This window comes from Hetaerina americana, unplaced genomic scaffold (genome assembly GCF_022747635.1).
Source record: "Hetaerina americana unplaced genomic scaffold, ioHetAmer1.1.p SCAF_3, whole genome shotgun sequence".
NCBI lineage: Eukaryota > Metazoa > Arthropoda > Insecta > Odonata > Calopterygidae > Hetaerina > Hetaerina americana.
In genome coordinates, this window is record NW_027286874.1 from 86,927,894 (window position 1) to 86,942,309 (window position 14,416).

General features: G+C 40.1%; 1 protein-coding gene across 1 annotated transcript in view; it reads right to left on the minus strand.

The window, feature by feature from the left end:
* The window catches only part of LOC139690452 (aminopeptidase N-like), a 93,308-nt gene that overhangs the window by 31,592 nt on the left and 47,300 nt on the right, over window positions 1–14,416 (minus strand). The window contains exons 3-5 of the mRNA XM_071587907.1: window positions 8,938–9,303; window positions 6,844–6,999; window positions 2,271–2,609 (exon numbers count right to left, since the gene is read on the minus strand). Coding sequence (XP_071444008.1) covers window positions 2,271–2,609; window positions 6,844–6,999; window positions 8,938–9,303 — 861 coding nt within the window. The remainder of the gene's footprint in view (window positions 1–2,270; window positions 2,610–6,843; window positions 7,000–8,937; window positions 9,304–14,416) is intronic.

Genomic DNA, 14,416 nt, shown 5'->3' on the forward strand with positions numbered 1-14,416 from the left:
GAATTCTTTCAGGTAAGGAGTGATACCTTCTTGACGTTCCAGATTATTATGAGTCAAGTTTGGTTAAACCACGGCATATTGATGCGCCAAATATATGACAAAAACATAAATAAAATAAGATATAATTAAATAATAAGTAATATAAAATAAAACATTGAACACACTCGTGGATCAATGAAAGCAAAAATAATGCAATCGTTAATTAAGGTAATGAGCACGAAATAAAAATTGGGTTGATATTAGTTCTTAAATTCATAAAGCATGGAGAAATTTCCTCCGCACGAAGGAAAAGCTGAATCATTCAAATTCATCGGTTCAAATTCTTTTAAATAAAGAAACTGTGGGGAGAAATGTAACATTTCTCAGCGAAAATATTATCTCAATTACTGTGGTATTCCAGGGAGACTAATTTGCGGAGAATACCGATACATAACTTTGGAAACCCCAACGGCTTCCAAAGCACGTGTGCACATAATGTGTCAGAATTAGTTTAATGAATATTTATTTTACCCCAAAGTGCCACTGGTCTTCTTAATGAACATGGCCCCCCATGGACCCCATAGCCCCTCTCTTGGATTCCCGTACCAGGGGGAATGAATAATGCTCCGATTCGTGTGTTTATGTTCATTCCCTCCGAAATTTACCCCATGGGCGTAATCCTCTCCTCAAAGGAACTCGACATCTACACCACGAGCAACTAACAGCCGGAAGAGTTGATGCCATACATATAGTGGAAGCTCTCTGTGCCAACAATTATTACGCTATTTGATCATTGAAATGTTTCAAATTCATCACTTCAATCACAAACATTACTGCTGAATTCCCTAGTACAACTGAATAAGAATATACACTGTTCTGAATTTTCTTCGTTCTGCGAACGCGCCTGAACGCCGACACATTGAAATAGGCATGCCATTTTTATTTGTGTCTATGTTTTGTATATTTAACATTTACTATGCTTGTGTATATATACACACATATATAAATAAATATTTATTTATTAATTGGTTGTTAGTGCACTTGGTTTACACAGGGCAATTCAAAGGTCACTCTATTTCCTCATGCACATTCCGTTATATAATTTACCAACTGAGCAGAAAGCTGTACCCCTCCTTCTACGTTGGGCAATGCACTACACCCCTCAATATCCGCATTAATAATCACCCGGCTTCCTGCAACCCTTCTTCCCCATCATCCTGTCTGGCAATCCCCAAACACGCCTCCCTCTACAACGTTTCTTTCAATTACTAATTTAATGTTTTCATTATCGTCTCTCCCTCCCCCCTTAGGTACACTACAGCCCAAACCTTCTGAAGTGGTGCGCATTTGGCTCATAGGAGCATGCTCTGCCCTGGGGTTGAACCTTGCTCCCCTGAGAATACCCTCCCCCTTCTCGGTCAAACGATGGCGAACGAATATTCATTCACAAGGAAAATGGATAGGAGATTCTCTGCTCGATATATGTGCATATATATATATATATATATATATATATATATATATATATATATATAATATAGATAGATAGTAGGTCTCACGGATATGAAAAATAATTTAAATGGAGAAGCGATATATCGGTGGCGAACAAAAGCAAAGAGAAACACATACAAATGAAACTCACACGTATTCCGAATTTTCGGTGGCCACACCACCTTCCTCTGGGGAAAGCAGGAGCTCAGAGTTCCTTCTGTCAGAATACGCGTGAGTTTCATTTGTGCGTGTTCTTCTGTGTTTTTGTTCGCGAGCACTATCTCGAGTACCTGTTTAAATTATATATATATATATTTGTAGTAGTAGTAGTTTTGAGGGGAGGCGACCGACAGCTAAGGTCATTTGCGCCATAGGGGATGGATAGGAAAGGATGAAGGGTGGAGAGAAACCCGGCGTCGGCATTAGCCTACTCTTTACGAAAGGCGCCAAGGGGTCCGCAGTTTAACGTCCCATCCGACGGACGGCGTACTCACTCAAAGTGCCCTCCACAAAGCACCTCAAGTAGGGATCGAGATACCTCTGAAAAATATTCAACACCGCCGGGATTTGAACCCGCGCCCTCACGGTGGGAAGCCAGTACGTTAGCCCCCGCACCATCTCGATCCCCCTATATATATTTATATATATATATATATATATATATACTTATATACATACATATATTAATAATCCTAACCCTTCCACCTTTCCCAATAACCGTGTGATCGTCTTTTATGTGTCTCTATCTGTTTTTCCCATCCCTATATCCGTAAACGTAGCCTTTTTCAGAATTTTAATACCTGAACGTTATGATCCCCCAGTTCTCCATGGCCTGGAATCCGAAATCCGGAACGGCCACCATATCGACCTTGGGCAGGGGGAATGGAACACCGAAGTATTCCTCGTAGTGGCCGAGGATGCGGGGGCTGATGTCCCGGGCGTAGCGCGTCTGGTTCAGAGCGTCGCGACGGGACCATATGCTGAAGGCGGCGGCGGGAGTGTCCTCCCTGGGGACACCGTTCCCCGCGGCGACGTCCTCCTCCAGCGTCTCGAAGTCCGAGACGAGAAAGGCCGTAAGGTAAGTGGACATGGGAAGAGTGGCCGGGTAGTGGTCCCACACCCATCCCGACATCCCCACACTGCCGTCGTCACGGTGATGAGGATGGAGATGCCCGGCAGAAGGGAAAATTCACATGGGAGACACATGGACATAGGTATTTCCGGAAGCACAACATGCGCACACAAATCAGTGGAGATACACCAAGAAACAAATCATTTGACTTAAACACACGGAACGTACCACGCTACCAAATTTTCCCGAAATTTCGACCCATATACCTTTTACAAGGCGATTTACATATCTAGGCCTATTTTCATTTATGTTTCACTCGTAAAGTGGGAAACATTCGTGGGGACAAAATATTTATAAGGCGACTGTCTTAAATTTTTTTAAAATTACCTTGAATTCCAAGTATTCGTCAATATAATATATGGTCAATAGAATAAAAGGTAAAATGCCAGGCACAAAGAACGAATAAAAAAATTTTTCTTTTCTTAATAAAACAATTGTTGATTGAAACCCCTTACCTGCAAAACTATTCGAGCCCTTTCTTAACAGAGGGCATACTTTTAATAAAATATGTAAGGAATTTATGTAATAATTTGATTGATGTGTGGTGTAAAATTGTATTTAACAGGTTAATTTTTTAATTTATCTTTTTTTTTCCTTGCTGATTGATTAATGTTAATAAGATGGGGATTCTCTTGATTTGTGAAAGAGATTTGTGTTTTGAAGTTCCCTTTAAGTGTAATTTTGTTTTACAGACTGATTTTATCAATTATCTTTTGTGATTGCTTGTGGCTTGTGTGCCACCTGACACTGTCTATCTGCACATATGGATTTTAATCAATAATAATAATAAATAAAATACTATAATTGCGACTCATCTGGCTTATCCCTTGAGCATGTCCATGTCCTTCAATGGAGATATCCAGCTTCAAATGTACGACAGGTCCAATTATTTGCAATAACTTCTCTCCAGTCACGTAACTAAAATCCAACATTTTAAGCTTGGAAGGGGATTTGATGCAGTAAACACGTTTGGTCAAAGGGATTGTCGCTGATTATTGAAGTAAAAACTTCTTGTTGGGCACCTCGGAGAGCTCTGGTTTCGAAACGGAGTGAACGCGTGAGTTTGAGCTGAGCGTCACGACATGCTCGACAACATGCTCGGCATATGCGACCCTGGCGCAGAGAAAGCCAGAGAGCCTCGGTATGGGGAGGAGATCGATAAAGGGAGAGCGGGGGAAGGGAAGAGCACGGGTTACCTCTCCCCTCTTTGTATTGCTGCATGGATATCATCACCATTTTTTTAAATTTTCCAATTCAATTTTACTATTACACGTAGATTTTACGCCTTTATCCTTTTTCAGCATTAATAATGAATATTTTATGCACCATCAATCGAAATCGTTCGAAATTTATTTGGTTGAATTTACAGATAAAGAGAGGCAGATAGCAGCGATAAAAATTTTTAATTTTACCGCCATTCCAGTATTCACTTCTGTCGGGCCTCCTGCGAAACATAATTTTTTTCATTTTTTTAAACTTATTTTGCAATAGAAATTGTCTGAATAACTAACTCACTGGTGATTTGGTAACATGACTACCCGCTCGATGAACAAATTGACTCGGTATATACGTATAGGTATTGAAGGGAATGGAAGCGATAGCTCCCTGTCCTTCGATCCGTCTACACGAGCATGACCATGTACGTATGTATGAAAAGATTGCTAGTGTGAGGAAAGCTAAACAAATATTGCCGAGCTTAAACGTTTTGAGGGGTAAAAGAAATTTCTTCGAATCGTAAATATGAAAAAATACTGTTCCAACTATGCTAACTTAATACTACGATACTAATACTTATATGATGAAGTGACTGCGAGATGTGTTGTAATTTATTGCAGCAATAACTACAATTCTCGTTTGTTTAAAAAAAGCATACGACTTAAAAAGGGTCAGAATTAAATATTGGTATCGCGTTTGCCTTTTTAATTTCCAGGGTCATGGTTCGATTCTCAACGAGAGCACTGTTGTTTGGCTCCAACAAAAACCAGTGACAAATAAAGGCTTATTAGAATATAGTTATGACAACAGTACCTGCTTTAAAAAACAATAAATTAATTGTAAACACTAAAAGAAATTTACATTGCTCTAATAGATTGAAAATGGGGAGAATATTATTTACAAAATACAAAAAGAATAAAGAGAATATACGAGTATCGTATCATTAAAGATATAATCAAGTATTCTTTTGATCGCCTTACCAACGAGTACAGATGAATTATTTGCAAACGTACAGAGAAGATTTAGAAAGAACGTCGTTGGATATACCGAACGTATCAATTAGCTGAACATAGTTCTGCTATAGTAGTTCAGTTTGGCAAAAAGAACTATTTAACTTCAGCATAACGAAGTTTAAATCTTAATGGCAATTTTTCTTCATTTGAAACGCTTGACCTAACAATAACCCATGGACAAATTCTTTTCAATGAATGTAAATATTCTCTTTCTTGACCTCAAAGCTGAGCAGGCGATGCTTACAAAGCCTAACTTGAACGTTTCCATGCACGTCATGGCACAAAACGACTGCTTACTCGCGTAACCGCTACATACAGTCGGTTTTTCCACTCATGTTTCAATCAGTACACTTCTCCCAGATTAATTTTTTAATCATAAAGTATTACAGTTAGTTTTTGTCATCACGCAATCAGTTATTTCTTTAAGCTAAAATTTCAAACTACACGCCTGGGATACTGGTTTCAATAAGCAATTTGTAATAAAGGCCGACAATACCGTTCGCTGCCAAACGAAAGAGAATTGACCTCGAACCCTTAGTAAATATGCAATATCATCCAGCGGTTAAACATTAAAATATCATGGTGAGTCCATTAAGCGACGAGAAATCACTTTATCATCCAAGGGCATTCTTCGAACGAATTTATTGATGCCGTTTAGCATATATTCCAGTCATGTTACTCATTCAGCATTCATCATGTTCATTAATATTCATTTACCGAGCTAAGAAAGAAAAACTTTTTGTTAGTCTCCGATTGCTGTGCCGTTTTTCCGTCGGCAGCTGCTCGAGTTTCGGTGTAAACGGGATGTGATCCCGCGTAAGAGCCTTCTCAAATAATCTCTTATCCAACAGAAAGTCGTTCACCCTAAAGGAGCATTTAATTCGCCGTAAACGCACCAAAATTTGCTCGATAGCTCAGCGACACGATGCAAGCAGCAATGTGTACGCCGGAGATAACGTTCCTCCTCCCAACCCTCCATCTCCACACACCGCCCCGGTTGGGAGAAACATGTATCGTAATTGCTCACATTCATGCATAACTCACGCTAAGGCCGTCGCTAAGAAAGCAACTGAAGCTCGCTAAAATTTCCTCTGAAGCTCAAAAGTTGAAGCTGATCCTGGCGATGCGTTAACTCTCCCCGAGCCCAAGTTTCGCTGCGGTGTGTACATTCGTCTTTTTCGGCTGGAATAATCAATTTGCGATCAACACACGATGGGGCCGGCCCTTTTTACAGCTCCCCGTGGCTCTTAAACTCACTAAAAATTCAGCATCAAAGGTACCTGGTTCATAGGAAAAGGTTACTTAATTTGAATTTCGTACTTTTCACGAGATTTCCCTCATGAATTTCAGCACAAAAAATGCAGCATGGAAATCGTCATTAAAGGTGAAATCCCTTCCCATACGAAATGAGAGAGGAGAAAAAATCTATCCGAATTCACTTGTACATCCTGTGATGGGGTAAGGTTTGAAGGTGAACTTTTGACCCAATCCACATTCATTCAACATTTTTTAACCGTATCAAAAATCACCGGGAGAACGAGCTACATGTACCTATGAATGTATAACATGCACTACGCATGACCTCCTAATCATTTCATTAGGGTGAGGGTGCGTAACCGCTGGTCATTTGGTCCAGCTTAAGGGAGGCCCTTATAATCTGGTTGATTATGGCAAATGCGGAAAGATTTCCAACCATGCTTAATCCCTGGACGAACGTGTAACGTATTCATACATTCCGAATTGGTAAACCATAGGCCATTGGAATTTCGGTACGAGAGTCAACCCTGAGCTTTCCCCTTACCGCTGTATTTAGGCATGTACCTCCAGATTCAGCAAATACTGGAGTATTCGGATGAAGCTTCGGTCAAATTGTAACGAATTTCCAGTCTCTGATTGAAAGTGCAAAAACAAGCTGCAAATCAGTAAAATGACCTGAAACTTCGCTTATCATCCATCCATAAATTACGTAAAATTAGCCCTTGAAGGGTTGTAATGCTCGTCATCAGTACTCACATGGGTTCGGTCCTCTCGAGGGGCATGTTGGAGCGGGACGTCATGTTCAGCGTCCGGGCAATGCTCACCTCGAAGGTGGCTTTGAGAGCCGGCTCGTCGAAACACGGGTACGACCGCCTCGCGTCAACTGGCGAAAATTGAGTCACCGCTAGCCACCTGTGAAGATAAGGACATAAATTTCATTCCACTATGTGAATCACAACGAAATTTATTGACCATGGAATCAAACAAAGTCTGCAATGAAAGCATAGAAATCGAAGATAATGGGCGAAATTCGAATTCTGTAGGAAATACGGTCCCATTGCTTACACACCATCACTCGGGTTACTTTTCGAGCATGCAGATGCCTCAAACTCACACCTACTATTTTTACTAAGGCTTTTTATAAAAGCAGACCTCTTTCGAGTAAATCGTATCCAAAAAACAATTCATAAGCTTTCCTCCTCATGTTTCTTATGCCTCATCTGTCCAGAGACTGATCAAACCTATTTATATAAATTTCAGCAATGATCCTCAACCAATGTACCTATTCTTTTCGGAAAAGAAAGTACTGAGTTATTTTACATATATTTTATTATACACGACCTTGGTTTCGACTTACAAAGCCATCATCAAGTTAAGTATAGAGGACACACAGCTCTATACAGTAGACAGAGAAGAGGAGGGGGTAGGTGTTTGTGAATTGGGAGGAGGGGAAAGAGAAGGGAAACTTGCGGGTGTGTATGGGGGAGGGGGAGAAGTCGGTTGGGTATGGCGTCAGGGTCGGAGAGGGCGGTCGGGTAGGGCATCAGGGGGGAGAGGGGCTGTGTAATTTGCAAGTCGAAACCTAGGTTGTGCATAATAAAATATATGTAGAATAACTAAGTACTCTCTTTTCCGATATGAATCGCTTCCACAAAACAACGCCTCAAACCATTCTATTCACCAATTCTTTCTTTGCATAAAAGGTTGGAATTTGGTCCATTCTCTCCAAAAATTCCTAAATCAACGAAGTGTTATTCTTCTGCAGTGATACACTTTTCCATCAAAATATTTCAAAACCATTCTTTTCTTAAACATTTTTCTTTTAGTTTTCATTTAGATTTGTTGAAACATTCTACTTCCCCAAACCTTTAACATTAGTACTCACTCTTTGTCGAGCATTTCATGAATGACTCTCCCTAAGGATAAGATGTGAAGAACAGGAGCATCATATTGTAATACTAATTGCCTTCAGTACACACAAGTCAGCAAAGATGTTTCAAATATGGCTGGCGAAGAGAGGAAGCTGCTAGAGGGAATCCGAAAACTGCAGAAAGAGTGAATGGAGGAAATATTGAGAATTTGTGGAATGTCGAGGGAAGTGGAATAATGTTGGTTAAGCGCTGCAGAGGAAGGAAGATAAAGCCTTTTGAGACAGCATGAAGTTAAGGAGATGGTACGAAGAACTTAATTAGGAAATAGTTTAGTGCAACAAAGAGAAAGTTTTCGCGTAACTTAGAAAATGAGAATTGTTAGGGATCGTACAAAACCTACCTTTTGTTGGGGAATACTTTGAATGAAACTCTTTGTCAGGTATGATAACACATACCTTTCCGTTTCCAGAGTGTTCCTAGAAAGGAACTGTGACATAATTATTTCAATTACTTGGGTAGCAAATGTTTCATATTGTTAACAATAAGGTCTCTAATATTGAATCCCGAAGTAGTGGGAAAATTACTGAAAGAATCGCATCAATGAAAGGAGAAAGAATAAAAACATTCCATGGACTATTTTAGGAAACTGGCTGTTAGAATAATTCCTTTTCCCTCAACAAAAAAGTTAGTTTACAGGTTTTATCTCTGAAAAAATTTGTTCATTAAAGAATCTGAAATATTTTCCCATTGCAAAATTTGACCGATCAATTACAACTGAAATTACCTTGACCAAGGCGAATGATTTTCACACTCTGAAATTGTTCCATTTAAATGCACATTAGCGGATGACTCCGTTAACAGTTACTGTTGCGGCATCTCCCACAGTTTATTTGGAAATTAATTTAAGTTTGTGAACTGTTGTCAGCATTGCTTAGACGATATACCAACTGTGATCGCGACGGATTCCCGTGATCCTTACCTTTTCTCACCCGTCATCGTGTCCACATAGCTGCTCCTGTAGAATCCCTGCAGGATGTCGTTTAATTGGGCCACAAACTTAAGCTGAACCCTGTAATTACTTCCCGATTTCAACTGATCCGATGTGTAGATTATGAAATCCTGATCTGTAGAATTTGTGGCCGCGGATTCAGGCATCAGCAAAATTAACTCTCGTCCAAGGTTTTGGTCATCATCTTCCTCAAAGACCTTGATGCTATCTTGGTCGATTTTGATGTCTTTTGAGTTCAGAGTCACGTTGTAGGCAGACTCCAGACAAGCGACACTGACGTCCAGCTCTCCGGCCGTTGTGAAATTTCCGGGCCAAATGAAAGGCATCAAGCGGAGTCTGAAAAGATATAAGGAATATAATGTGATGGCCTGGTTTGAAAAAATTCATTCGTGTCGTAATCCTGAATATTCTCATCATTAAATACACTACTGTTAGCTAAATAATCCAAAACATTATCTTTGACTACGTAAAAATGTCGCTGAAGCCGGAAAAGTTATGCTATTCGATTTTTTCCGTGACCCGGTTTTATTTCATTAAATCATTGGCCATCGTCGACACGCCTACCTAATGTTAATGCTAAGGGTATGTCGATGGGCGAGAGAAGAGCTCTTTTTGAACCTTCCGATGTGTGGCATGTAGCGAGGGTCGGGTAGGGTACAAAGGCTAGGGTGGGGAGGTGAGCAAACATTTAGTGTCGAGGGTACCATATTTATGATCGGGAAGGGAGGGCAGAGTTCCTTTTTCCGTGCGACCGTCAATTTCCCAAGAACCTGTGGTCTCCAGAGAGTCAGATCACTAGGATTTGAGAAAGAGTTGCTCAGAGACCACACGAATTTGTGCAGAGGAAGGTCAACATGCTGATCCTTTACTCATTAGTCTCCCACGCCACGTCTCTTTTCCAATGAGACCCTTTAACTGAGCATGGATAAACAGGTTGTCTAAAAAATGGAGTTCATTGAAGCGCGACGAGGAGGAAGTTAAGAAGCATTCATTACACATCACCACGGGTCAGTGCGTAGCAATTAATGAATAAACAGTGATTTGCTGACCAAGCTAGATTTTTGATGGACCCAGGGATTACCGTCCCTCTAAGCCCCATCTAGTACGACACTAGATATGCTAAAAACAAGGAATAGAAATGACTCTAACCACGCCCCGTACTTATAATGCCCAACATGGCCCGCCCTGTGCCTTCCCTCCCTCCTTCTGACTTCCCATTAGTCTCCCTACAGTCTTCCACGCTCCATTTCAGCTCAAATTCCCCTGCGTCCACTTTTCTTACTTCCTCCGACTTTATTTTTCTCCTTCTCCTCTACTGCAATAGCAACAAGAATGGGAATAATGCATGAGCAGCATGACATTTTTTTATGTTTTTATTTACTCCAATTTTATTTAGTATCAATATGAAAACAGCCAGGTTTAGGTCTTAATCACCGGGCGCCACATATACCTAGCTGGAGGAATAGTCACACAGGCGAATATTGAACCCGCGACCTATGGATTGCCAGGTGGGGACGTTACCCCGCCGCCACTGAGGCCAACCTCATGAAATGTAAGCGGTATCAACTGCCCATGAACGAGAGTTACCCTGAGGGTTTTGTTGTGCGATGCTACACCATAATGTAATGGCATTTTAGTTTTGCGGATCTACATGGGATATGTGTTTGGAGATGGCGCCAATCTTTGGAGGATTGAATATAAGTGAAAATGAAAAAAAAAGAAAAAGTGAAATGGTTACCACAAGGATTTTATGGAGTGGCACAACTGAAAGACCAGCAATCCAAGCAAATAGCGGTAAGAAATGGGTTTATCAGAAGTGGTGTCAAAGCTGGGTAATGAAGTGGCCCAAATAACATAGTTAATGTAATTGCACAAGTGTTCTGTGATAATTAATACCATGAATACGGGTAAATGTACAGTGAATTCACATATAGTGCAAATAGATAACCATTCCGGTCGACCTTAATCAGTTTTCTCGTTGAATTTATCATTTAATTGAATGTATTTTTGGCGATCGCTGATGTTGATCTTTAAGCTAAAAGGATGGAAGGGAGATTAAAATTGTTTGAGATGTGAATACGGAGAAGAATTTAGAAAATAAGTTGGATGGAAACGAAGACTGTTGAGGAAATTTTAATAACGGCGGGAGAAGAGAGGAATCTGCTGGGCGAAATCCAAAGAAGACCTTAAGAGTGGGCGGAGGTGATATTGAGAGGTTGCGAGATATTAAAGGCCGTAATTGCAGGGGGATTGTTGGGTAAATGGGGAAGGGAATTGGCTTTTAATACGGCATAGAGGCATGAAGGAAATATTAAAAACTGGAGAAGGAAATAATGCGTGTAATTCAAACAAGAGGATAATAACACGAAACTTAAATGCATTATTGATGTTAAAGACAGTTTAAAATCTATATTTCATACATTTATTTCCATTGATGACCAAAATGGGGCTAATGTCAACAACTGAAGAGCACGATTCAGTCCAAATGATTCTTAAATATGGAATCGGTAAAGTTCGTCAATTTCTACACATTAAAAATATATGGGATCGTAGGGAAATGGAGAGTTAACCATAAATTTAAATGTCTTCGCCAGTAATGAGTTTTTTTTCGAGACTGGCAAGGGGTTTGCGCAAGTAGAGAATGTGCGGAGCTAAATAAGTGATGTGAAACTGCGGATTTCCTTCGGAGACGCCAACTACAAAGGAATTTTGCATCGAAAATAGTGAGAGGAGGGGAAAGAACACATAAAAGACGAGATGCAGCGAAAGGATAAGAGCTCAGATAACTCGAGGGCGGGGGAAATAAAGTAAAATGCACTTGGGTAATGGTCTGGCGTTGAATGAAACGATAGGGTTTAATGCGAATGGAGAGGACGGTGGGGAGGAGCGGAGAGTGGAATCAGAGGATATTGAGATGTGAGTTTGGAGAATAATGGGGAAACTAAATTGGAAAGGGAAGAAGACTTGAGAGAAAAGGATGTTAAAGGCGATGGTTGGCGAAGTAAGACCTCTTCGGAAGAAGACACGGGAAGAAAGGGGAAATTAATTGGACACATCCCGAGGCATAATAGTTAACTGGCAACCTTCATGGAAGGGGAGAATTGATGCGAAGACCAAGAATGGATTCCGGGAATATCTATATCCACACAATACCCTACAAGCAACCGCTAAGGGGGCAGGTCAATTAAAAATTGTATCTTAGCTTTCTTCTCTTAAATCTCCAGATATTTCGAAGCATCAGGAACACGAAGATTTCAGCACAAGGAGCAATGTAAAGATCGGAATGTAAAAGAATATAGATTGAAAAGATACTGAAAGCCAATCTTCAGCTAGATGGCCCACGACGATGAAGAAGGAAGACACAAGAAGAATTGTTAGAGATTGTGGAGGAAGAAAAGTATTTAATTGCTGGTAGAAGTTCAAAAGCAAAAAAAAAACAAAAGGAGGAGGCACAGTGGGATGCTGAAAGTTGTGATGGAACGCAGGATGTTATGTTAGCGAGGAAGAGGAAGGAAGGAGGGAATAGAATGAAGAAAGATAAAAAGGACGAACAACGCAAGAAGGAAGTAATATTAGGAAAAAGGAATTCACGAAAGTGCTTTAGAAGCCAGAGGAATGTGTAGGAAAGTTTTTAGGGACCGGATCATTATTGCTTTCCATTTGGTAGTTACATGGGTCGCTCTGCAAGTCCTTAAGGAAAAATAGAAAAATAAAATTATTTGGGGTAGATTTTTTTCAATTTTTCAACGTAATCTTCTTTTAGCTCGATACACTTTCCCGGCGTTTCTCCGACTTTTTTAAGCCGCCCAAAAAGTAGGATTTTGGAAGGTCCTCAAAATAGGCGTCTGTGTTAGCGATAGCACCTTTGTTCGACGTGAATCGTTTTCCACAGAGCCATTTTTTCATGCTTGGACATTAAATAAAGTTACCATGGGAAATAAAACAAAGTAAAATATGCCAAAATTTCAGAGTTCAAAAATCATTCCCCTTAACCGGGGTTCGAACCTGGATCCCTCGATGTCCGACCGAGTACTTTAGCCAGTTAAGCTTTCGAAAGTCCTCTTACACTCAACCCGATCAAGGCGCATGATTTTTATACACTGAAATTATTGCTTGGTAATGCATATTAGCGGATGACTAAATTATTAAAATGGCATCTCCCGCAGTTACTTGGAAAGTCAAATATGGTGAATACGGTGGTTGTTACAATTAACCGAACTTTAATTGCGTAATTTTCACCATCGAAACTGCGTAGGCGTGCACCTGTGCATTGCATTGATTGGGGATAATGTTTCTCTTTGCCAAATTAATATGAAATATGCCGGTGACTTCAACTATTTCGCGGATTTTAATTCGCCGATCACTCAAACCCATGTCTTGAATTTCGTCAATCATTTCGATTTCGACGCCTCGAACGATGTTCGTAATTTGTGGATGCACAGTCACGTTTAAAACCATTTCCACAATGGTAAGCAGTCATAAACGCAAGATTAGCTGTGCCATGAACTTCACCCAACTCTGCCTTGATCTCTTTCATTATGCCTTTTCAATAAAGGTGTTTAATCACCGCACGAAACTCATGTTTTCCATTTTTCTAAGCAAACAAATGTTAGTTGTTTCAATCGACAATTAAAACGTGAACATGAGATGCATATAGCTGGAACCTTAACAGTAGCCTAGCAAGAGATGAGACTCACTAAAAGGAAACGTTTTCCGATACTATCCCATTTTTATCGATTGCTATTATTGCTATCTTTTTCCGCGACACGTCTTGGATTTTGTAAAAAGTTTTTGAATAACCAGAAGCAATAATGATTCATCAAAAACACTTTTAAGATGAAGAGCAAAAACGAACATTTAGGATTTAAGACCCCGACCCGGTGGAAGACCAGAGTAGATTCCACCCAACCCGTGTACCGGGAGCACTCCATATCTTTCATTTAGGATGCATTCCATTTTTAGACATTGATCACCTCAGATTTCCGAATGAAAAGTGGAGTAGAAATCACAAAAAAAGGAGCGCAGAAGAGTGATAGTAAGTAGCGTCATATTTGTGACGAGCGAGTTTTCCAGATGCACAAAAGTGGGCGAAAAGTAAAGTCAGCCGCTATTCGGTAAAAATAGCAATCAAAATATTATAAAGATAATTTCGAAGGGAAGCGGTGGCTCATTAATTTGCATTTAAATGTATAAGATAAAGTTATTTTCACAAGGACTGATATTAATAAAACAAAACTCATGTTGTATTCAGCCGAAATCAAGGTGTCTTATGCGGTCCACAGTAAGTTATTCTATCATAAAAGAGTAGTTACTGGTGCATTGAGATTGACTAATGAGTACGCAGCACCCAGAACAATCGACAAAGTCAGTTACGTTCACAAGATGACAAACCACTCCGAGTGCTTCGTTGATCCCGAGACACACAACTGATCGAAAGCTGAAAGATACC